Source organism: Falco cherrug, chromosome 2 (genome assembly GCF_023634085.1).
Source record: "Falco cherrug isolate bFalChe1 chromosome 2, bFalChe1.pri, whole genome shotgun sequence".
Taxonomy (NCBI): Eukaryota; Metazoa; Chordata; class Aves; order Falconiformes; family Falconidae; genus Falco; species Falco cherrug.
The window spans coordinates 20,416,591-20,441,272 of record NC_073698.1 but is presented as its reverse complement, the minus strand read 5'-3'; the positions used below and the strand labels follow the sequence as shown (position 1 = coordinate 20,441,272).

At 38.2% G+C, this 24,682-nt stretch overlaps 1 protein-coding gene across 8 annotated transcripts in view; it reads left to right on the top strand.

The window, feature by feature from the left end:
- The window catches only part of ZDHHC20 (zinc finger DHHC-type palmitoyltransferase 20), a 48,386-nt gene that overhangs the window by 16,953 nt on the left and 6,751 nt on the right, over positions 1-24,682 (top strand). Inside the window, exons 2-14 of one of the 8 annotated variants that reach the window (XR_008730812.1) lie at positions 889-915; positions 5,195-5,289; positions 8,832-8,952; positions 10,309-10,378; positions 11,545-11,577; positions 12,419-12,539; positions 17,645-17,680; positions 18,789-18,921; positions 20,542-20,668; positions 21,945-22,034; positions 23,047-23,162; positions 23,254-23,376; positions 23,570-23,647. Coding sequence is in view for 4 of the 8 variants with exons in the window: in XM_055701486.1 (XP_055557461.1) it covers positions 889-915; positions 5,195-5,289; positions 8,832-8,952; positions 10,309-10,378; positions 11,545-11,577; positions 12,419-12,539; positions 17,645-17,680; positions 18,789-18,921; positions 20,542-20,668; positions 21,945-22,034; positions 23,047-23,162; positions 23,570-23,607 (1,007 nt within the window). In the remaining 4 variants the exon portion in view is untranslated. Of the gene's footprint in view, positions 1-888; positions 916-5,194; positions 5,290-8,831; positions 8,953-10,308; positions 10,379-11,544; positions 11,578-12,418; positions 12,540-17,644; positions 17,681-18,788; positions 18,922-20,541; positions 20,669-21,944; positions 22,035-23,046; positions 23,163-23,243; positions 23,377-23,569; positions 23,648-24,682 lie in introns of all 8 variants that reach the window. The other 7 variants (XR_008730814.1, XR_008730813.1, XR_008730815.1 and 4 more) reach the window with 7 other exon arrangements.

The following is a 24,682-nucleotide window of genomic DNA, read 5'->3' as shown; positions in this document are numbered from 1 at the left end:
AGACAACATGGAGTGAGGTAAACTGCAGTAGGCAGAGTGTGTGCTGTTAACCACTTGCTCATGCTAAATAACCAGAAGCTTAAATTTCCTGTATAACATGAAGAGAAAAAGAACTTGTTGGGGAAAAGATCCTTTCTTCATTGAACTTCAGGAATTCAGTTGAAGGAAGAGATCCAGCAAGGGGAGTGCTATCTAACAAAGCAACCCAATAAGTACAGCAGCTCTCAGTTCAGCATCTTACCTGGACTGATGAATGAAGTGTGAAGGTTTTGGAAAAGCCTGATGGCAAGAGGATGTACTACTAGTCAGGCAGTATACAAAGTAGATTTGAACAACAGAATCTGCTGTTGGGGTAAAACAAGTTGAGGAAGTGGGGAGGTTTTAACTATGCCTGAAGAATTCAGGTCAGGGGAAAAAAGTCAAAAATAGCATGTTGGCAGGAAAAGAGAAGTGGTGGGAAAAAATAAGAGGAAAGTAGGTTACATGTAACATAGTTGCACGGAAACTTCTGTAAGAACTTCTTTTATTTCATTTTTCTGCTTTCCAAAGGTACACCTGTTGGCCTAGTTTTTGACAGAAAACTTTGCTGGGTGCATATCTGAAGGGGAACATACCTAAATTACGATCTCATTAATGTCTATGCAAAGGAACGTGCTCATTTGGTTAGTGCAGGGAACTGGATCACTTCAGCTCTTCCACTGACTCACCAGGCCTCAGGGGTTGGCAGGAGGAATGCTAACTCCTGTTTTACCCCAGAGTAGGATAGGGAGCCTCTACTAACACCTGTAGTATGCTTTGGAACAAGCAGCTATCTCATATATCTCACTTCTAGCCAGACACTTGATTCATTACAAATTTACTTACCATGTATCTTTTTTTCTCTTCCAGTTACTATTTCTTCAACTGCAGAAAAAGGTAATTTTTTAAAAATTATTTTGAAGATATGAATAGTTTTGTTGCATGCAAGTCTTAAGGGACATAGAATGTGAATATACTCCTCTATGTGTAAGTTCTGTGTGGTCAGCAGATTAGTGCTAAGAAACAAAGTAAATATTGTGAGGTTGAGTCTGTTTAGCTTCTGGTATCACAAGCTTGGGATGATGACAAGACCTGCAAGTAATGCAACTATGATTTAGGTTTGCAAGTATTTTTAAATGGGTACCTTCTAAGAACAGGAAAGAAGGGAGAAGGAACTGCTCACAAGTCCATTTGCTGTTTATTCCTGAACACACCTTGAGACCTGAAAGACTTCTGAAGAGGGAGAATTGTTGTTCTACTGCTTGCTATTTTCCAAACAGCTTACCAAATTCCTTCAGAACCCCATTCTTTAGGGCTGGTTAGAGCTCTGCAAAATAAAACCATTTCAAAGGTGGCTGCACATTACAATTTTAAATTTCCAGCTCAAGTGGTTAAGGCCTTGTTTTGACAAACTGAAGTCTTCATATTGGCTTTGGAAAGTATATGCCTCAGTAGGTAGTACTTACAGAGAGAAACTGACCAAAAAATTTCCAGCATTCTTGCTTTGCCACTTATTTTAAAGGCTAAAGGATGATTTGATTCCGGAAGTTCAAAATATGGGATTTTTATAAAACTTTTTTATTCCTGTAGAAATACAAATTATTGATGGGATGTTTGTTTGGGAGTTCATTTCAGCTTGGGGGTGGGGGTGGGGCATGAGTGGTAGATTTAAGCACAGATTTGTATTTTGACTATCCAGAGGACTGTCTTCACAGTGTGAGACCCCCTGGCTCTCATCTCTTAAATACTTTTGCAAAAGAGTGTAGAATTTGAAGCTAATCTAGCAATTTTCTTCCTGGTGGGGAGCATCCAGGAGAACACTGAAAGGAAGAAACCTTAGTAGAATCTGTCCTCTTTCATCTTCTACTGAAGAGGTGAAAGAGTGAGAAGATCTGCAAAATAAACTGTAAGCTGTTCAAGATGGGATCTGTGTCTTACCCTGCGTTTTTACATTGCACAGCTAGGCTTCACCTAGACTTTACAGAATTCTGCAGATTGCTGCCATGCTTTACTGTTGATCTGTATATGAGTAAGTTTTACTTCCTAGTTTCTTCCAGAAAGGCAAGATCCATGTCTCGGTTAAAGCCTGGCAGAGTAATAATGTTGTATAGTCAGATCTCTGGCTTTAATACAAATGTGGTGCCTGTCTGACTGAAGCAGGTGCTCTTAGATCTACCAGAGAAGAAAAATGTTTGATTAATTAATGAGACTGACAGTATCATTGGAACCTGACTGTTAGGCTTTTAATAGCTGTCACCTGCACGCTTCTTGCACCTTCAATTCTAAAGCATATCATACTCACCCTGTATACATTAATTTCTTTACCAAGGAGGTTGATCTTAAAATGATAAGTGAAGTATTTTTTTATTTGAAATGAAAGTTATCATAAATTTTATAAAGTTCTTATAAGCTAACTCAGAATAGTCAGGAAATCACATCAGAAGAGTCAAAAGGCCAAAGTACCAGTAATATCGCGATGTAAATCGATAGTGTGCATCTTAGCACGTATATTTTGTTCCATATTTCAGTGTACTGTGTTCAAATCCTTTTACTTCAGTACTTAATTACAGGTTTTGATTAAATTAGTGGTGATTTCTTCACCCCATTAAGGCTAATTGTTTCTTTGTAATTTCATATTCTTGACTAGATTTATATCCATTAGGATAGGGGAATAAAGTCAGTCTGAATCTCTCTTAACAGTATAATATACTTCTGTTACATATTATTACTTCTGTAATCTGACTCTGCCTTCGAAGTAGTATTAAGAATGGTTCAGAAAAGGATGTTAAGGGTGATTTTTAGGAGATCTTAACATATTTTAGGAAGATTCTAAGAGCATGTTGTAAGATATTGTCCTCCTGAGGGCATAAATTATGGTGTAATATGCATCAGTGCCTTTAAAGAGAAGTGACCTCACTTGGTCACAGCATGGCACCAAGAATCCTGGATTCCCTTAGCTGAGCCGAGACTTCCTCATGACTCTTGAGTCTGTCTAAACTGGCAAATATTGGGGTTGAGGCTTTTGACGTATTTTCCATCTAGCTTGTAATTACAAGAAAATGAGCGTAATAGGAATGAAGCTGGTTTATATTTCTACTGGAAACTGGTGCAAGATGCTTCAGGGAGTAGTCTGCAGAGGAGATACTGCTATCCAAAACAATGCATAGATGGACTGCCAAAGTAAAGCCATCAAAAATGGTATCTTCTCTCCCTCTCATTTCTGGGGGAGCACTGACAGGATAGATACCTGGAAGCACAGGAGTGGGAAAAGCAGCAAGAATTTATTCAGTGCAGAGCCAGTATGGACAGCCAGTTGCAGGCTCTTTCTCCTCCAGACTGAGTGATGTCCATCACTGGAACAGCATGGAAGTCTTTCTTGAGTTGCCCCTGTTTGGCTACTGAGGACAGGCACTTGGCTTTTAATGATGGTGACAGATTGCAAGATCTCAGTTACTGCAAGAGTGCAAGAGCACTTTTAACAGCTGCCTCTTTCTAGTAAATCCTGGTGCCACTGGCACAGATCTGTACCCTTACGGCAGCCAGCCTTGGTGTCTGTTATTCTGTGTGTTAGGGCATTTACAGGCTGTGATAAGACTTTGAGGTTCTGCTGCTTGACGTATTGTGTGTGTGCTTAAAATAATCCGTCCAAAAAATCTGAATTCTGGAGGTGATTTTTATGGACAGAATAGAACTGTTTACTGTGTAAGTTAGTTTTGCTGTACCCTGCCCTCCCTGTATCTTGTTTCCTCTTCCCTTCTAATCAACTCCTCTCACCCTCTTTTCTTCTGAACCTCTGATCTGTGCAGCTGACTCCACTCCAATCTTGTGTCCGTTTCTCCTCTTTCACCAAACCATTTTTTATGCTTTAATTGCTTAACCACATTACATTTGAATGTGTATGGTATGTTTTTAATAAAAGACTTTCTAATTATGCAGTGCCTAGTATAGTGATAAACAAGTTCTTTCCTATTAGGATGACAGTTTTAGGATGGCTTTAGAAAAAGGTTGTGCTTCTTGCATTTTCAGTCAGCTTTATAGCTGAAAATTTGCCAAATCTAAAGTTGGAGGAGTCAGAGGCAAAGGTAAAAAGCATAATTCTCTGAAGAAAGCTCAAAGGTTTTTTACTCCAACAAGCAGTGAAAATCCTGAAAGATGATAAATTAAGACCACTTCTGTGACTGTGCACAAGTGTTTTCTGAGCTGTTGGAAGCTTCCAAAGTCTCGAGCCTGTTCTGCCATCCATGAAGTATGTCATACGGCCTCTTAAAGGACTCTCTTTATGTGCACAGGAAAGTAGGTCAAGTTTCCTTCTTCCTGCAACTGAAGATAATATGTGAAGATAATTTAAATATTTAGTATGACTTCTTTTCTAAGACTTGCTATTCTGGCACAACCAATCTGTTTCTTCTTGACAAGTGGTAAAAGAAACTGTGAGAGGAAACAAGATTGCAAGAAGCTTCTTGGGTCATAAGGTCTGAGTCTCTGGTCTTTAAAGCAACCATATCACACAGACTCATTCATAAATTGATGAGCACCTTACTAAAGCCACGTACATTTTGTTGCCCTTGTGACTATAATAGCACGACTCTCCCAGATGATATTCCTGTGATCATTTGAAAGAAGACAATCAAATAATTTTTAACTCACAGCTAGCTCTCATGTTGGAGTGCAGTCTGCTCCAGACCCCTGGTTTATAATGTTTACTGTCATTGATGACTAGTGTCTTCTACAGTGGCACAATACTGTGCTGTTTCTATTAGATACAGGAATTAACTTGAATTCTGCAGGTCAATTATCAAATATTTTACTGTAATCTAGAACAGAATTGTATTTATCCAAAGAGGTTAGTCACATGCCACAGGTGAAGCTGTGTTCACTTCTGGGTTTTTTTGGTTGGATTAGGTTGTTTCCATTCAGACTTTGTTTTGGAATCATGCATAAAAGCATATTATTTCCTTGAGAAATAGCAACCATCACATTTGGTGATTTTATTTTATTTATTTATTTATTGCTAATGAGTGCTCTTAGAGTGCTAAGTCTACCCAGGGAACAGGGTTTAATACAACTTAATTTTATTAGGTGATTAATAGCATAGTAGTTTAGCCCTCATCAAAGGTCAGGGACTTTATTTCTTTTCAGCTATATTCACCGAACTCTTACTTGTATTTTATTGCAGTTGTCTACCTTGTGGTGTTTCATCTGTCATTTTTCATGTTTGTATGGTCCTATTGGAAGACAATTTTCACATCTCCTGCATCCCCCTCTAATGAGGTAAATATAACGTTAGAAAAATGTCAATGCCTTGTTTATAAATAGCTGAACTGTTTTCAGTGATTAAACTTGTTTGCAGTACTGCATGATTCACCTTTCCCTTCTCATTATCTAAAATAGAACAGCATGACAGTGTATCATGAATGAAAATGATCAAGTTACTCTTAAAATACTTTGTGTAATGACATTTCATATAATGAAATATGCGTTTAATTCATCACAAGTTTGACAGTCGTGTACAGTGTTTTGCTATGAAGTAGCTTGCTTGAAACTTGGAATTTTTAAAATTGATAAATACAGTGACAACATTTTTATATTTCCCTTTTAGGCAGTTTTGACCTTTGGTAAGAAAAAGTAGTAATGCAGTGTATACTCATAACGCAGAGGAGTGAACCACTCAGCTGTAAGTCAGGAGTTAAGGTTTAGGGACAATTGAGAAGTGAATACATAAAGGAGCTTTATATAATGGCAAAAGAATGCATGATGACTGTAAGAATTTTTGTTTTGAAGAACAGTATTAATTACAATAAGCCTGAGATGGATTAACTTGTTTTCTATTTTCTCTAAGGTATGTGTATGTAAGGATTAAATACTGGCACCAAATTTAAAATACTTCCCTTTCTTGGTTTTATAAAGCTTTTAAATTGTCTAAACTGTTTGAGGCTTTGGTTGCTCTGTGGGGGTTGAATTTTTATTCTATTTTTGGCAAGACTGACTTTCAGTGCTAGTGTCAACCTTACACATTTTTGAAAAGGGTTAAAACCATGCTTTTAAGGAAAAGCAAACACTGCTCTGCAGTACTTAATTATGGCTTAGGGATCTGTATCTTAAAGCTACAGAATATAAAGTGAGAAAAGCTAAAGACTGTTCTGCTGTTTAGCTAAGCAGAAAGAGTAGTACTGATTTGTTAAACCTAAAAAATTCAAAGGGATTTGTCTTTAGGGTAGCTTGTTTTGGCTTTCTCTGGGATGGTTCTGCAGGAAAATGATAAAGCTAAGCAGATTAGCTAATTGAAATGTGGTTGGAACTGTTATTCAAGGTTTTGTAAAGCTGTGAAAACTAGAGCTGCTCATAAAGCTGATGCCCTGTATCTTTTATTGTCTGCTTTGATTCTTCAGTAATAGAGAATCTCTTCTGACAGTAGTTATCCTACAGTTACAGTAATATTGTAGCAAGCTTCTCATGTGAGTGAAAAGGGATAGTTTGGGCATATGGCATGTAATGAAGATTTCCTGTATCAAGTGTGGGGGTAGATCAGATTTAATAACATTTTCTTTTACAGCTAGCTTTTTAAAAAGAAAACAAGGGGGGGAAAGTACGCCCCCAAAAAAATCAAAACAAAAAAAAAAACACCCACCAAAACAACAAAAAATGAAAAACAGAAACCAAAAAGCCACAAAACCCAACCAAACAAAAAACCCACCACCACTTCTCTCTCTGAGGAAATCCCTTCTGTTCATGTAGCAGTGAGTAGTTTATGCTGGTTATACTTAAAAACAAAGCCTGACTTCAGAATCTCCCTGTTGTCTGAGAGTGTAAACGTATATGTTTTTAGTCATTCAAATTAGCCATTCTTGCAAAACAAATAGCATCCTGTGATCTTACTACTGAACTAAAAAAAGATTCTGCAGCTGCTGTTGTCTTAGTGTAATCCCTGTACATTTGTCATAAGAAAGAACAATCAACACTGTACAAGGTCCAGAAAGAGGAAGGAAACAAAGGGACTTTTTCTGTTTTCAATAAGAATTGCTGAAACCTCATTGGAAATTCTGTTCACTATGTGGTAACAGACAACTTTTGATGCCTTTGAACATATCCTGCCATTGTCCAAAGAGACTGTGGTCTCATGGCCCTATTAATTTCTGAAATTAGAACAGAAATACAGCTCTTCGGAAAACAAAAATCCTGCCCAGGATTTTTGGAGTAATATTATGATGTTACTTGGACAAATCAAAGTCTTGCGATTTAGTTCCTTTTCTGTGCATTAATGGTTTGCCATAGAAATGTAATCTAGAAGTAGAATTTCATGTTTAATGAAACCTCTGCTCGATTGTAGGTCATGAAGACAGGCATTGGATCACCTAGCAGACTCACAAGGGCAGTAGGGAGGAAGGGCATATTCCACCACTGTTTGCTGGCATGATGCTTCATATCTATCTTAAACTTTTGGTGCCAGCATCTCCAGTTTTCATATTCGAGTGAAATCTATCTTGGATATTAAAACTAAAAAATTAGGTCAAACTTTTGATGAGGACTGAAATGTTAAACTTTGATCCTTCACATAGATTGATCCTAGTTTCTGATTATTTAAGAGGAGATTATGTTTCCTGTTTCACCTTTGAATGGTGGGCAAGCGCAATAACTGGGAAGATACTATATGTAACAGGAGGCTTAACTAGAGCCTGTGAGATAGGAGGCAACTTCTTTGCATTCTGAGTTAAGAAATAGAGAAATTGCAGCAGTGTTGTACTGCTTCTTCCTCTCTGTAAGTGGTGTCTTCATTGTTGCTTGCTTGCCAACTGACTGTAACCCAAAAGAGGAAAAACTACAGGATGAGAGGAAAATCCATGTGAACTAATCATATACACATTCATGGTAGGAAATTATGGTCATATTAAACCACAGTAAGCCAATTTGTGTTCCAGCTGCACACACAGCATTTTCCACTCACTACCATGAATGCTTTTTGTATGTGTGCTCATAAAAAGGGCTCTTGTTGTCCATGAAGGAAGCTCAGAGTTTAAAAGTGCTTTGGAACAAAAAAACACCAAAGGAAATTCAGCCCCCACTCCACAGGGGCTTGTCAACACACTGGGTTTTGTGGGCCTTAATGGTAAAGCTCATAATTTCAGTGGATAGCAAACTAAGTTTCACAAGCGAGTGAAAGCTCTCCAGGCTTTTCTGCTAAAGCTTGACATTTCAGGGAGACTTCAACAGGAATGCTCATCATGCTTTACTCAGAACTGTAACACACTCTCAAACTGCACAGGCTTTGCTGAAGTTGCTTTCATGGGTTTTGAGACTAGCGGTGACAACTCCCATGTAAAAATTCCAGCTTTGTGCTGAAGCCCTGCTTGCCTTTTTTATCCCACCTCGTGTTTGTACCCCTCTCTAAGTCAGAGAGAGGAAGTGGCATAAGTGAACTTCAGTGCCCTGTAGCAGCAAAGGACTGTTGCACCTTCCTCTTGTTCACAGATCACATTAATTTACACTTCCTGGGAATTAAAAGAAAGATTGCACTTTCTTAAAACTCCCCTGAGTCTCTGCCTTCCCTTGTGTTGAAGGGAAAATGCAGTAGATAATGGAACAGAGATAAAGATAATTTCTTTAAAATATGCCCCAGACCATCATGGAGTTTTAAGGATCTCCTGTAACTCCTGTGGCATTGTTTTTTTCTTTATGTGGGATTTTATGGGTCAGTGGATGAGGGTTGTCCAAAGACATAACATTAAGATACACAGGGGCTTTTCCTTGGAGCTTAACTAGAACACAAAGTAATAATTAATCTCTCGCCTTCATTCCATTTTCTTCCTCTCTCCTAGTTCTGCTTGTCAAAAGCTGATAAAGAACAATATGAAAAAGAAGAGAGACCAGAATCCCAGCAGGAGATTTTGAGAAGAGCTGCTAAAGACTTGCCTATCTATACGACAACAGCATCAAGAGGTGAGATAAAGATAGCCCCTGAAGCTGCTAGTTTAATTCGGTGCAATTTGGTTGATGTCACTGAATTAACAATCTATTAAGCTCATATTGCAAGGGCCGTGACCTTGTTTTGTTATTTGTTTGGGTTGGGGTCTTAGTGGTCTTCCCCCTAGAGAAACTGGAGTCCTTTGTCTGGGGATCTCAACATGTAGGCAGTATTTGGAAAAAAACCCAAAACAATTCTTTTCTAGCAAGCAAATAATGACAACATTTATCTCTAATTTTGGCTATAAAAAATAGACACAGCAAAGAAATATAGCTAATACTGCTACATATAGAGCAAATTAAACTTTTCAGTCAGTTTAATAATCATTTATATCCCCTTTTTAAATTTCTTTTTCTGAGCTGTATCAGTTCAGCAGGAGGAGAAACATCTCACTTTAAGGCTAGAATTTAGGAATGAATAAATGTTGTTTCATTCCCATCTGTAATTCAGTACAAAGCTACTTATGGGCTATTTCTGTATTTGCCTTTAATACCTATAGGCATTTTTATTTCAACTTACATATGAATGATCTGTGAAAGTGCTGTCTTATACATATGTATACTCTTTTAAAAATCTAGCTTTTATATGTGTATATATAGATCTGTTTCTCTTTCTTGAAACTAGCAACCCTGTAGAGTTTTCCAAAAACATAAACTAAAGAATAACTGTTAGCAAAGTTTACTGTGACTTTCCAAAGTCTAAGGACACCTGACTTTTTTGAATATAAGCCTTCCTTTAAGGGAATCCCAATCTTAAGTTCCTGGAATGGTCTGGGAAGCTCTTGCCAGCTCTTAGCAGTTCTGCTTAGCTGTAGGTGTTGGCTTTTCTCCTTCCAAACTGCCTCTGCTGGTGCCTGATTTCCATTGAGAAGAGCCTGGAGGCTTGTTTAAAAATATTGAGGAAACATGAGGAAGAGCTGATTTATGGAACAGATCACTATTTGCTGAAGGGGATAGAGAAAGCTAATGCAGAAAGTTGGCTTGCTGAAAGAATGTAGCTTCACAATGGGATGCCCAAGTACCCTGTCCAGAGCTGGAAGCAAGCAAGCAATAGGGGACTGGTGCCGGAGGATGAAAGATGGGAAGACTGGGGAGCCAAAGAGTAAATGGAAATGGACGTAGGAATAGATGAAAGTATTTTAAATACTTTTCGATGTTACTTTTCCTAAAAAAAAATCAAAAGTACATATCATATGACAGTAGACACATGAAGGTCTGTGAGAATAGGTATGGCAGGGGAGGGTAGGAAGCTCTATGTTTACATTAAAGTTTACGTTAAAGGGGGAAAACCTTTGTAAAATTAAATGAGTTCTAATGACTTGACCTTTGCAGCAATCAGATACTGCGATCGATGCCAGCTAATCAAACCTGACCGCTGCCACCACTGTTCTGCATGTGACATGTAAGTTACTGTATCTGAAATGATGGATTTTCTCTCTCCTGAGATCATCACTGTAGTGTGTTCATGTCTTCAGTGTGTCAGCCCTTAAATAACAGCAGGCTTTACTATTTGTTCCTCTCTCAGACCCTCAGTACTTGGATTTCATGAAAGAGAAGTTCCTCCTGTTGATACAATATTACTATTGTAGCCCCATTGTCCAAAGACAGAACTTTTTAGGAAACCTGCTTGTAGCTTTGTAAAACAATGTTTATATAAATAAATAAAATTAAAAATCAGCAGTTGAAAGAAAGGCAGGTCTGAGATAGCAGCACCAGCAAATCCTTATTATAAAACTTTCATTGTATCTTGCTTCTGCGGCCTTGAAACAGATGTGTATTACTAATAATACTAAAAATCTTTTATCTCAAAGATTGACAGTGGAATCCCATACCTTAACCATTTCAAAGACATCACTGCTATTCCCTAGCTTCTTTCTGAATCATCAGAGAAGTCTGTAAGGGTATTGAAGACTGAGGCTATGAGTGAGACTTCAGTAGGCTGAGCTTGAGGAAATCTAATATACTGAAGAATCTAATGCACATATTTTGGCTAAAATCAAATTTATTAGTAAGTAGAGTGAATGTCTGTGTGTCTGAAATTTCTAGTATCTGTCCTTATACTAAAACCGGATGAAAACAGTATGTGGACTATTTAAATTACCCACTGTGCTGCTCTTTTCCTCAGTTGGCTTTAAAATACAATCAAGCAGCAAACATAAGAGGTAGCAAAAATAGCCCGAAGGTAGGCTTAGCTGAAGTGAATGCCAGACTAACATACCTTATCCACACAACTCTGAAGGGTCCTTTGGATTTTTTTCTCTGTGTGCACATAAAACTAGTGTGGCTTAATGAACTATTACATGATGTTGCTCAGTTATGTTCCCCATGTTAAGAGACTCTTCGTAACTCTTCTAAATCTCAGTTGGTCCTTTGGGGTGAATGGATGGCTGCTATAATACAGAAAATTGGCTTGATTGAGAAGGACCTGAAAAAGATACAGTGGGGCAAAACACCTTTTTATAAAATTAAAAAAAAAAATCAACCCCAAACTCATAGAAACTAGAAGTATGTGTCACAGAATGAGAATGTATTTTTTGCTTTTAATTTACTGGAAATTATCTCTTTCAGATGTGTATTAAAAATGGACCACCACTGTCCGTGGTAAGTTCATAAAAACAAACAAAAAAACCCTAGTGTAATAATGATGAATTAGATCCTACATGATGAATTAGACGCTGCTTAAAAAATGCAACCTTGAAGTAAAACTTGATTTTCACAGAACTTCTTGAGGCTTTAATATGTGAAAATAAATCTTGTTCCTAATGTGTGTTGCAATGTAGAGTTGTAGGCCAAATAACCCAAGTCATGCAGTTTCTCCTTAAATAGAGAAACCCTGGCATTAACAAGACCTATGAGAAATGGCATGTCTGTCTTTTGTTTAGTTTGATATTGTTACCAGGAGAAGAGATACCCACTGAACTGTGAAAATCAGTTCTCAATTCTGGATGATACGTAAGACCTGCTCAGACAGTTACTATTCTGCGGTTCGTATTCAGTGCTGGTAGTCAGTAAAAATATTATCTGCTGTCATTATAAAAATACTGCTGTCAGTAGTTGACTTGAAGGTGGTTTTGTAAGCAAAGAACAGCCGCTGAAATCAATGGAAAGGCTTGTATAATTTTCTGTGATGACCACAGTTAGTTCATAGTGTGTGAGACGCTTTCTATACAGACTGTATGTATCATACGCTTTGCCAGCTTATGTCCTGTCCTGTAGAACTTTGTGGGGGCAAAATCTATGTGAGGGGACCAGATCATTTGGCCTGAGGAAAGAGACTTAATTGAAAATGGTGGCTTAAAATGCTTCTGAAACACTAGTGCCAGACTGTTTCGGACATACCACTGACATCATACACATTATGCTCTGCTAAAGCTGAATGTATTGGGTGTTATTTTATTTTTTGCATATCGTAGTAACCTCTTTCTCTTTCCCCTCCTTCTAGGGTGAATAATTGTGTTGGATTTTCTAACTACAAATTCTTCCTCCTGTTTTTAATGTATTCCTTACTGTACTGTCTGTTTGTTGCTGCTACAGTCTTGCAGTACTTCATAAAGTTTTGGACAGTAAGTTCTAAGGTTTTTTTTTGTTTTGTTCATTTGTCTAATCCTGCATGTGTTATTGGAGGCTGAATCAGCATGTTGTCACTCACTGTTTACTCTGTTCCATAGTTCATTACCATTAACAGCATCAATTGAAGTGACTGAAGAAGGAGAACCTTCCAAATATTAATGAATTATACATATTACACTGCCCAGGCTGAGTAACTGGGGGAAGAAGTTCCAATCAGGACACTGCAATTTCTCTGCTCCATCAAAGTCAAGTGGCACAGCACAGGGATTTTTTGAAACTAATTGGGTAAAGATATGTAGACATAGAAAAAACTGGCTATATCAAACAATTACATATATTGAAAATACTGACAAATGTGAATATAAATAGCAATTTTGTGTCTTCCTAGACTTGTTTATAGATTATCTTCTACTGGATAAGGCACATCAATTTCTTGGGAACTGACACGCCTCTGTTTTGGAGTCCCTACAGAGGCGTGTCTGAACTTCATACTAGTGGCTTCTATTGATCTGATATGGGTATAATGCTAACAGACATACAGTGTTAATGATATACATCTTCCTTGCAATTATTACAAGTTATCAAATGAGTAATGCACATACATGCATCTTAGTAGATTTTACAGCATTTATATGAAGGGCAACCATCCTTGTACGTCAGTGTTATATTCCTCCTATCAGTTTTGTTCCAGTCACATTCCAGGCTGAACAAAGTGTCTTCTGGTGTTACCTTTCATCTACAAAACCTTGTGCCTTCCTGTCTCTAAGCAGAAGAGCTAGTGTCAGAATTCTCTTAATCAGTCTCTATTAACTAGCATGAGAAAAAGCACTGTGAGTGGAAGGCTCTCCATCGCATCTAAGTATATAACAGCACATATTAGATGCTAGTTATTGTCAGAGTTGACAGAAAAGCAGTCATTATCTGTAGCTCTAGAAATAATCATTATTGGAGCAAAAAGATACTACTATGTCAGGGTAATAGAAGCTTGATCATATATTCAGAATAGCTGTACTTTGAGACAGTTGACATTTGACAGGTAAGATAAATGGTGCAAAAAGTATGTTTGTTTGTGTTCATCTAAGCCTATGGGTCTGATCTGCCGAAGTACTATGTTTCTCTTAGTCTGTCAGTTCTGTATAGCAGCCTGTCGCTGGAGAGCAAGGAACTGTGTGGGAATTGAGCTGTCAGCATTTTGTGAGATGAAAGCCATAAATGTATTTATCAGTCATAGCTGTGGCTTGACAGATATTTCCAATTAAATGGTGTTATTCTGCTGTCCAGCCTTGCTTGACTGTGAATAGTTGAGTCTTAATTTGTGAATGTGCCACTCCCAAACATCTGCCTGGCTGCTCTCCAGTGCTTTGTATGCAATATCTAATGAAACTGTAGGTGTGCTCTTACATATTTACCAGTCAGTGCTTGAACAAAAAAAAACCACTTTGCTTTGTCACCTCACTTCATAAGTGTTAGTGCAACAAAAGTCCACAGGATATCTGACAACAATGAACATTTAATACCACCATTTACAGCAAGACTCTTCCAAAGCCCATTTGACACAATGTTGAAGTGAAGTGGACCCTTGAGCAGAAGAAGTAAACTTAATATGAGTTTAAAAAAAACCATTTTTTTAATTATTTAGTTGTTACAAATGCTTCCTGCAAGAATGGGCTACTTCTGAAGTGTGACTATAGACAATGTAGCTGTGTGCTTGCACTTGTTGCTTTTATTCCTGGTTACTTCCAAGACAGAATCTGGTGGTGCCATGATCTTATAATTAGAGTAGGTCTCTGACTCACTTTACTCATATTAAATCACTCATTCCACAAAGCTAATACTCCTCTGATCTTATAATAGCTTGATTAAAGTAGACTTCCAGAAAGAGGTGGAAGTGCTATAATCATGTAGGCTTACAAAACTTACTACATCTCTAGTATATAAGTTTTTAAGTAAGTGCTGTTGGCTGCAGAAGAGGCCTAGAAGCTTCTCTCTACATCCGTGTCTAGATCGGAGCAGAGTACTGCTGACTTGTGCCGTATGTAGTCCAACTGCTTCAGTATCTTGCTGATGCTTGGCTTTGTCTGCTACAGCATCAGTAATCCTTTTCTGTTCAATACTGCTGTGATGTTTTGTGTTGAGGCTGTCCAGATGTTGGGTTTTTTCTTCCAAAGCTTGACTATTGGAAACATTATAGTATACCTTCAGAAGGTAGTGTGTCTTTTTTGCTTCCTCAGAGATGTTCTTGAGAGAAAGTGTGGCGACAAACTGCTGTATATATCTAATGCTGGGATGGAAGATAAAGTGCTTTGTGCAGAATATAATCTTGGTCACTTCAGAACTTGTAGTAGTGAGGTTGTGAAGGTTTATGTGCTCATTACACAAATTTTAGCAATCCATTGTTTTGCACTGTTGATAATACTTGCATAGAGACGTGACACACTTATGAAGATAACTTGCAAACGTTGTGAGACATGTGCACCTACTTACCTCTTCTGTTAGAGAAAGTCTTTGTTTTTCTTACTTGCATATGCAAGATTTTTACATAGCATCTGTCATGCTCTATGCAGAAGTGCTGAGGAAAGACCTTGATACTGTTCATACAGTGGTGGAACAACCGCATTGGCTGCAAATGTTTACCACAGGCTTACATACTGATGCAGATGTTAAAATCTGTTTTGTAAATCAAGGGAACATGAATGAGTTTTCTATTATTATTATTATTAATAATAATAATAATCATAACTTCTTTTCCTATACTCAAGAATTTTTTATTTCTACCTAGTTAGTTTTCTGCCCTAGAAGATGAGGAGATAAAACCTCCATTTAACGAAGTGACACAAAACACCAGCACTGGCTGAACGCCCAGTCCTTGGTGCCTGTTTGCCTTGTTTACACAGTGCATGGTGGTGCTTCCCAGTGTATATTTGTACCTACTCTTGCTGTGTTCCCTCCCCTTTGAAACCTGTGTATTTTCCAGCTTTTTTCATTGTCCTCCAAATTATTTTGGCAATCCTGAGTATAGCTAATTCAAAGATATGAGATGCGTTCTGGGTAGATGGCACACGCTTCTGCAAAACTTTGGTTGTATTAACAAAAAAGAGGAAAAAAAAAAAAAAAGGTCCTTAGCTAGAACTTATTCCCTTGTTCCTCTTGCATATACACATAAAGACATATACCAGATCTTGTGAGTTTTTTCTAGATTTAAGCCAGACCTAGCTACTAAAAGATGAGTAACAAGTCAAGCTCTGACAGCACTTTTTTTTATTGTTGGTTTTGTCTGGGTTTTTTGTGACCTGGTATGTGCTGAAATGACTCTGTGCTTGTGAAGGAGTTTGTAGGGGACTCTTTAGAACAGTACTGGCTTCAGTCTATTATGTGTCCTAAGCAGCCCAAATTTTATTGTGCAAATTGCTCCCTTTTGTAAGCTCTGCAGCTCTCTCACCTGCAAGTTTCTGCTTCTGTGCTGCTGCTGAGCATAATGATTTTAAATAACTAATGTCTGAAGTTTCACTGTTTTCACATGCTGTGGCATGTGAACTGCTGCTAGACACAACTGTGAATAAGCCTGTTATGTGCACTCAAAGCCTGCATGCTTCTTTCCAGGAAGGAATTGGCCTTTTTTGAAAGATGCTTCAGTTCTGCAACTGTCATTCAAGAACTTAAAACAAGCTGAAACTAAGTAGTCAGAAGAGGTGAATGCTCCCTGGGGATCACGCTATTAATTGTGATTAATTCAAAAAATCTTTCTCCAGGTTTCAGAGCTACTGTTTTAGGAAAATGCAACTGAAATGAACTTGTGTTTTCTGGCCTGCAGAAAACACAAAGACAACACTGCTGTTTAGCTTCAAAATCAACTGGCCTGAGAATTCTTTATAGAGAACTATTTTGTTTAAATATGCAACTTCAAAAGAGTAATAGAAACAGAAGTCAGAAAAATTAATTAGGAAGCTGGTGAACACTGCAGTGTGCTCTGAGGTAGCAGAAGTCATCATAGTTTGAACATGAAGCTTAGGAATAAACAGCAATTGGAGTATGTATTTTGCTAGCCTTGATTTCAAGGGATCTCAAAACACAGCACATCCCTACAGCAGGGGGAAGAGGGACTGTTGCACAAATTGTCTAAGCAAAACTGCATTAAAACAAAACAAGGCAGTGAATAAGGAAACTGAACTTAGATGGCTGTTCAGAGAGCTTGACTCCACTATCATTTGCTTACTGTAGCATGATCTGATGCTAGGCAGCATATTTGAAAATGCTGTGTTTATCTACCTGACTGCAGTGTAAATGCCTGGGCTCTCCCTAGGCTTCCTGCAAGATTACTGTCACTTAAAAGCCATACATCTTGCCTACAACAGATTCGTTAAGTGCTAGCGTCTTAGGTAAGATGGCTAATACCACTATTTAGTTTAAATTCTAAACTTTATATCTAATCTTTACTGTTTCTTGCTTTATTTTCTTAAGTACTGGTTTAATTTCAGACGTTATGCTAAAGGTATGTCCCACAGACATATGCCAGTATTCAAGGATATTGGGAAGAAGAAAAGCTGTACTAATGGGTTGCGGGTTCTTTTTTTAAACAAAGAAAATTGTGTAAAGAATGGCAGTTTATTTATGGTTTGGACTGAAACTGTATCTAACGGTAATAGATACGTTCTGAAGTCAGAAAGATTCTCTAATTTATAAACCAATGCTTTATACCTCTGGATTATTCTGAGCTTGTCAGACCTTTATGAATGGTTTCATCACACAGAACATAAACCTTACTTGTGATAGAAATTAGCAAAGATTGCACCTGGTGTAGTCATGTTGCTTAAGCTGAGGAACCACTTGAAAGTGATCCAGTCACAATCTAAATATCAATACTTCTATGCTTCAGTAGAAAATTTCATGCCTTGGAAGTTAGTAGTGTGCTCTTATGTAATCTGTCCTCCATTCTCTTGGAGAACGGGCGCTAAGGCTGGTGATGGGCGTTGGAACTTGGCACATCCGAGAGCACATGTGCACACCAACCATTTTGTTCTTAACAAAGCCTGTCCTGTTTTCAAACACTTCGTCTTAACATAATACTAGTGTTTAATAAATTGTCTTTGTTTGCGCAAAGCTTTGCCACAGGAAAGCTGCAGAGAATTGTCCACAGGTAAAATCCAATATTGCTGTAATTATTTAAATGCTGTTCCTACTATAATTTTTCTAGTCTAGTCATTCTTGATAGCTGTTTGCACCATCATAAAAGGAGACTTGTAATCTATTGCCTATGAACGTAGGAGTGTACAGGGATATAGATATACCTGTGTTCACTTGATCTTAAATGTGTTCTAGTCTACAGCCTCAGATAGCTGCGTATACTGAGTGAGCTAATGGAAAAAGTAGTAGCAATAATGCTAACTAAACAGCTGAATAAAAATAGCCTCTCTGCTTGCATAGTGCTGTTAAAGGTCAACTGCTTAAAAGTACTGTGATTTTGAGGATATAGAACTGGAATAGTATTGTTACAAATCTTGTTGGCTTCTTTTAAGTGCAAGTCTAAAAACAGTTAGGGTTGGGGGTTGAATCAACTATCTGATATGGGTGGGAGGTTATCTTTTATATGGTGGTTGTACTGAAATTGTTGTTTTTCATGTAGGTCTTCTGGTGAATCACTTCTGCCTGGTCAGACATGACAGATTTGTTTTGCTAGGTACATGCTGGTTGTTGCCTAAACCTTAGAGATCATCAAAAATTCAAGATCTGTCCCAGGTCTTGTCTAGGAGTTGTTCAGTCTTGGAAACACAGTATGACAGCCATTTCCCTTTTACATTCCTTACACCAGTTCAGAAGTAGGTTCAGTATTATGATTTTGCCAGGAAAGGGTTTGGACATTTTTGTTGTATTTTTTTCCCTTCAAAGTAAGTAATTTTGGATGCGTTTTCCTGGTGTCTCTTTGGCTGTGGCTGCACAGTTAACATTTTTTAGTGTAGGATTTTTTTTTTCCTTGACCCCTACTTTACATTTGAAAACTAACAGATGAACATATGCACTCATGCTACTAAAGTCAGGTGTAAGAGGTACCCATCAGCTTTAAATTCTGTTGTATACCACTTTAACATGACATTAAAGGGAAGCTGGGCTTGTGCTTTTTTTTCTTTATGAAAAGTGAGGTGAAAGACCTGTAGCAGAGTGGTTGTGGCAGGAAATGTTTAGTGGCAATGCTGAATTAGTTGCTAAAAAGTGTTAACGTATTAATCTCTCACTCTTTTTCTCCCCAGAATGAATTGCCAGATACCCATGCAAAATTCCACGTACTGTTCCTGTTCTTTGTGGCAGCCATGTTCTTCATCAGCATACTGTCACTCTTCAGCTACCACTGCTGGCTAGTTGGCAAAAACAGATCAACCATAGGTCAGTTAATTGGAATACGGAACTGTTCCTTGTCCAGAAAACCAAGAAGCCAATGAGAGTGTGAGGCCTACAGAATATGCCATCACATCTAAACAGTTTTTAAACACTGTGCAATAAAAAGCGTATTTAGTGAAAGTAAAGGTGAAACATATGGGAAAATGAAGCATGTGTAGGGGTCCTCTGCTGTAGCCAATCATTTGGGTTCATGATGAGTGTTAATCTCTCCTGCTTGTATTTTTGAGATCTCAAGGCACTGTGCATTTTTGTTGTGTTTTTATATAGTGTTAAGTATGTATCGCAATTGTACTTGCCAGAAGCCCTGTTGTTCTAATACTTTGAGTAGCTGGGTGGCCCAACAAAGCTAAAGGCTCCACTGTGTCTGAACTTACTACATTTTTAACTAGATCCAAAAGAGTATTCTTAAATCCTGTGAAATAAAGTGAACCTCACTATTAGGAAGTGGCTTATAAAAGCAGTGCAATGCAGATGGAAACACTGATGCATGTTTCCTAAATAATAAAAAGAGTTTCCTGTAATTTCTATGCCTAAATGTTTTAAATGGCATTAACCAGCATAAGGAAGTTACATGCATTATTCAAATGATTCAAAGTTCTTGCTAAAGCATTTTAGAAGGTGTTTTTTGCAGGGTAGGGGGGCACAGGGACTCTTAGATATTTCCACAGCTGAGTAAGTCAAAATCTTATACCTTTCAATAGAAGTTAAATTTCTATCCTCAAAAGTAAATGGGTTGATTAAAAGTGAAATAATTTTCAGTTTGCTAGACTTTTTTGATAGGAAAAGGAATTTTTTGATTGCTTGACAGGAGGGTTGTTTGAGTCCTTTTGACGTATCTACAGCTAAGAAATATTCACAGTCTCTATTTTAGCTTTGAAGAAAATGTTAGCACATGCTTTACCTAAAAGTCAGTGGTCATAATTGGCAACACAGTCAGTACTTTATTGACTTTCTGGATCATGATTGCAAGAAGCCAAGCTGTTGGTATGGGAAGAGCAATGAGTCCTCTTGGTTCTTGGCCAAGGGTGTAACTAGACTGACTAGAAAAATGGTGGTGGTTTGCCACAGTTTGTGGTGTGTCTTTGTTTCTAATGTAATAGATCTCATCTTTCTCTGATACCATGGGATGCTCTTAGTTCAACTTCAGACCTTGGCAGAAGTGGAAAGAACTGTCCTGTGCTCATTAAGGTCCAGTAGTGCTTGTGGTAAATTGCTTCTAGAAGAGGAAGTCGTCTGCTCAAAGAAGGCTTCACAGGCCAAAGAGAGAGCTAGTCATCAATAAGGGATGTGGTATCTCTGGCATGCTGATGATACTTAGCTCTGTCTCAGACCTTACATTAGATGTAAAGAGAGAAAGATGACTGTTCTGCTTACATAATGTTCTTACTTTTCATTTCTGTTTTTGTCATTAACCCTGTGATGATTTTTATACTCTCAGATTACTTCAGATGACTTACACCCCACAACCACCATCCACCCCCCCAGTACACAACAAGATCATCTCAGCTTGGCTGACACTTCTCACAATAGAGAAGTTTGGATCTGTTTGTTTGTCTTCCCTGACTCCTTATCACTTTAGAGATATTGCATGTTTTTCTTTTACAGAAACATTCCGAGCACCCACATTTCGAAATGGCCCTGATAAAAACGGGTTTTCTCTTGGATGCAGCAAAAATCTGAGGGAGGTTTTTGGAGATGAAAAGAAGTATTGGCTACTCCCTATCTTTACCAGGTATTCAGTCTGAATGGGAACGAATTGGGGAATAAATTGGTTCCATGGCTTTCACCTTGCTTGCCCTTCTCGTAAAAAATAAAGCACACCTGAAAAGCCAGCTTGGAAATCCTGCACAATGAGTATTGGTGTAGGGAAAATGTGGAGGAGAAAACTGAGCAAAGTCTGCACCAGGTTTTGTTCAAAGGCAAGAGGCTTATTGGCAAGGGCCTTCCAGATATGGAAGTTTAGAAGGGTTTTGAGAAATTTATTTCAAAAATTGTCACCTTTAGGTGGTAGCAGTATTGTCTGATTATAGAGCAGAAATCAGCAACTCAGAGGAGATCCAAATGTTGAACTTCAGCTAGACTGAAACAATGTCAGTTCAAAACCACCCCCTCTTACCCCTGAAAACACTTGGCAGCTTTCCTTTTGCTGTAGATGCCAGTTTCAGTATTGAAAGCCACCTGAGAAAGTGCATGTAAATAAGCAGCAGTGCAAAAAAAATTATGATATGATGCAAGATACTAGTTTTAAAACTTTACTTGAGCCACTGTTAAGAGTTGCAGACAAGCATCAGAGAAGCTTGATGAAGGAAGACTGACCTGCTACCCACTCCCACCACCCCACCACCCCACCACCCTGAAAGCCAACAGAACAAAGCAGGAGCCGTGTTTCAACACTGCTTTTCAGGGGTTGTGTATCATGAACCCATTTGTGAAGCTGTGGTCTGGCAGCAAACAGCAGAGGTAATAACAAGATCTTACATTGCCTCAGCTGTTTGCTCAACTACCATGACTTCTCATGTGTTTAAAGAAGCTATATTGTAGATGGATCAGTTTGTTTTGCCACCACATTTTATCCTGATTAAACTTGCTTTAAAAGAAGGGTTAGCTAAACTCAAAATGGTGGGCAGAGGGTAAAGCATAACCACGAGAGTATTATTATGGTACAGCTTCTGGGGTTGTCAACACCACATAGTCTGACTATGTGTGCAGAGTGGTCTGGGGGTAGACTAGGGCTGTAGTCCACAGGAACAGTGATGTTTTTGAGATCCATAGAGTAGTGCTATGCTCAGCAATCCATGCTGAGAGATAGGGTGGGAATCATTTGAGCTCCAGGATTTAATCAACTGATCATCCAGCTTGGTGGTAGAACTGTCTTACTCAAGTCTGGAGTTCAATGCTGCACTCAAGTAATTGATTCAGGCCTGTAGTGTTTGTCTTTTGGATGGGTACTTGTTCAGTTTATTTAAGTCAACTACAAAAAGTGATTTGAATCTTTGTTTCTGGTTTAGTTTGGGTGATGGGTGTAACTTTCCAACTCGTCTGGTGATTATGGATCCAGAGCAACTTACTGTCTCAAGCCAAAATGAACCTGCCAAAAGGTAACTGTAGCATTTAAGATACTGATGATTTTGTACGGTTCTGTACTTCATCTGGAGAAAAATTGTTTCAGAATGATGATTTAATTTTTTATACTTCTTGTCATCTTCAGAGTGAGTTTGTAAGTCTTCAGAGAAGGACAGAATGGATCAAGACTAAAAAATGGTGCTGCTTGATGCAGAAAGTCTGTTTCTTGGTTTTGACCTATAACAGAGGATATGGCTCTAAGGAAACAGTAATACAGAAATTAAGAGGGCTTATTGGCTCTTAACAACAATCAAAAGAGTCTCAGGAAAGACTGAATAATGTTCCGTGGGAAAAAAAAAAAGTTTTAAGACATTTTTTGGAATGAGAGAAAGGCAAGGTGGTGTTTGTATTTCACCTCCTCCAGCATGCTTAGACAGGGGATGCTGAGACACAGTTTGCAAGAGATAGATCACTGTGGTTATTGCTGTGTTTTAGCACTGGAGGGGCGTTAGCTTATTGGGTTTTTTATTCCTTCCACATTTGCATATTTTCAGGAAGGCTGCTTTAGATTCAAAGACATAAGAGTATGTGAAACTTCTGGGGGTATTTACATTTGCCATTTTAGAAGTCTTTTTTATAGTTTGCTTAATTTGTAGCTGAAGGATGTTGTCAACAGCAGTCACCTGGGTTATCAGGCATTAAGGGGGTTCAAAGGCAATACTGAGAAGTTGTTGCTTCCAGTGCAACATAACCTGTGGAAATTAACTATATGGCCACAGCGTTGATGTCAGTATGCCATTTCTTGTCTATCAAGCTGTGCTTTTTTTTCCCATTAAAACTGTGAGTGACCTGTGTCCAGTAAGGATTTAGACTGATGACTGGAAAAAGCACATAGGAGGATTAGGGTTGGGGGCACGGGGCCATTTTTAGTTGGCAGGATAGGGGGTTTTGTTGTTGGCTTTGCTCTTAAGGAACTTCAGTATTTTAGAAATGTCTGAAATAAGCAGCTACTGCTATTACAGAATTCCTGTTGACTTTGCTTTTCAGCTCTGGAGCCAATCAGTCCTTTCCTACTCGACCACTCAGTGAATCACAAAACCGATTGCTAGCCAGTGACAGTCAGTGGGTGGAAAGTGGCCCTGAAGAGGAAAATGTTAAATCAGGTAACCTGCACTGTAGCACTTCTGATGATTCTGTGGGGGTTTTTGTGGTGGGTTTTTCCTTTTTTTTTTTTTATTTTTTAGGCCTAAAAAGTCCTTAGGAATTGTTTGGAGTCAAGTATAAGAAGATTTGTTCCATAGAATCAAATCAGCATGTTTAGAAGTTAAGGCTAACTTGTGTCCCATGCTCTGCTCCAAAACTAGCTATTACACTAAGGTAATGGATAGATAATTCTTGCTTTTGCACTTCCTGTTCTGAGATTTTGGATCTTTTTACATTTCATTAGGGGGAGGAAAATATTTTTCCTAAAATAGGCACAACATGATAAATCCATTTTCTGGTTTGAAGTCTTTGCTATTTGTTGTGCAAATCTGCAAAAACACATAATTGAGATTCTCTCACATTTTAGGTGCAAAAAAGCATATTATAGTTTCATTGGAAAGCTGATCTCAGCTTATTACTAACCAACCATCTCAATGAGAAACAGGTAAGACCAACATAATTGATTGCCATTTCTGTATATGTATGAGTAAACTAAAATAGACATCTTGAAGTCAAAAGTCACTAGTCGTGGAATGCAGAGGAGTCCTCTGATGTTGAATGTGTAGTAGAATAAGTCTAAATAATAAACTCAGAATGGCTGTCTAGAAGGCAAGAATGGGAGTAATGCTGTAGTGCAGGAAACATGGGCTGGCTAGATCTGACGAGTCAGACTAATCCTGTAATTTAGATTGAAGTGGGTAGAATTAGAATTAAAGAATCTAATCTGCTAAATAGGCAATTTCAAGATGAAGTGCTGTCTTGAGGAAGCACTGTTCTTAAGGAACAGCTTAATCGTACATTGGTGGGCCATGCTGTGCTGTTATGCTTTAAGAAGCTGCGTGCACACAAGGAAGGAAGGTCGGTAGGTAAATATAGGTGTCTGCATACAGGCTGCTTTGTCATACTTGGAATCGACAGTGATCTATTACGTAAGAGCTCTGCGTGCACTTTGCATTTAGGAAGTACAAAGAGTGCTGCGGTATATATGAAAACTTCTCTTGATATATTTCCAGTTACTAAATTAGACTTATGTTGGTTTCATAGTGTGGTGATCTTATAAGCTTCCATTAATTTTTTTCTCTCTGGAAGAGAAACTGATCATACTTGCATGACTAGCAACTGTAGATGTTGAGGGCTGAGTCATTCGCTCTCTCCCCCTCACCCCCCCCAAAAAAAAAAAAGGTGGAGGGACAGGACAGAACTTGCAAGAAATTCCCATTTTCTTTGGAAAGAAAACATAGCATTTGAGTTTTGCGAGCTCAGTAATTTTAGGATCACTTTTTTCTTTTTTTTTCTTTCTTTTTTTTTTTTTTTAATAACCCTTCTGACCTAGAATGACTAGGGGGTGGGGAGGTTGGCTTGTTTTCAAGGAAAAAAAAAATCTGTCTTAAAAGGTCTGTCTGTGGGATGGTGTGATGCTTGGACTAATGTTAGTCAGACTGATCAGTGTAAATCATACAAAATCAAAATTAGACTAGTT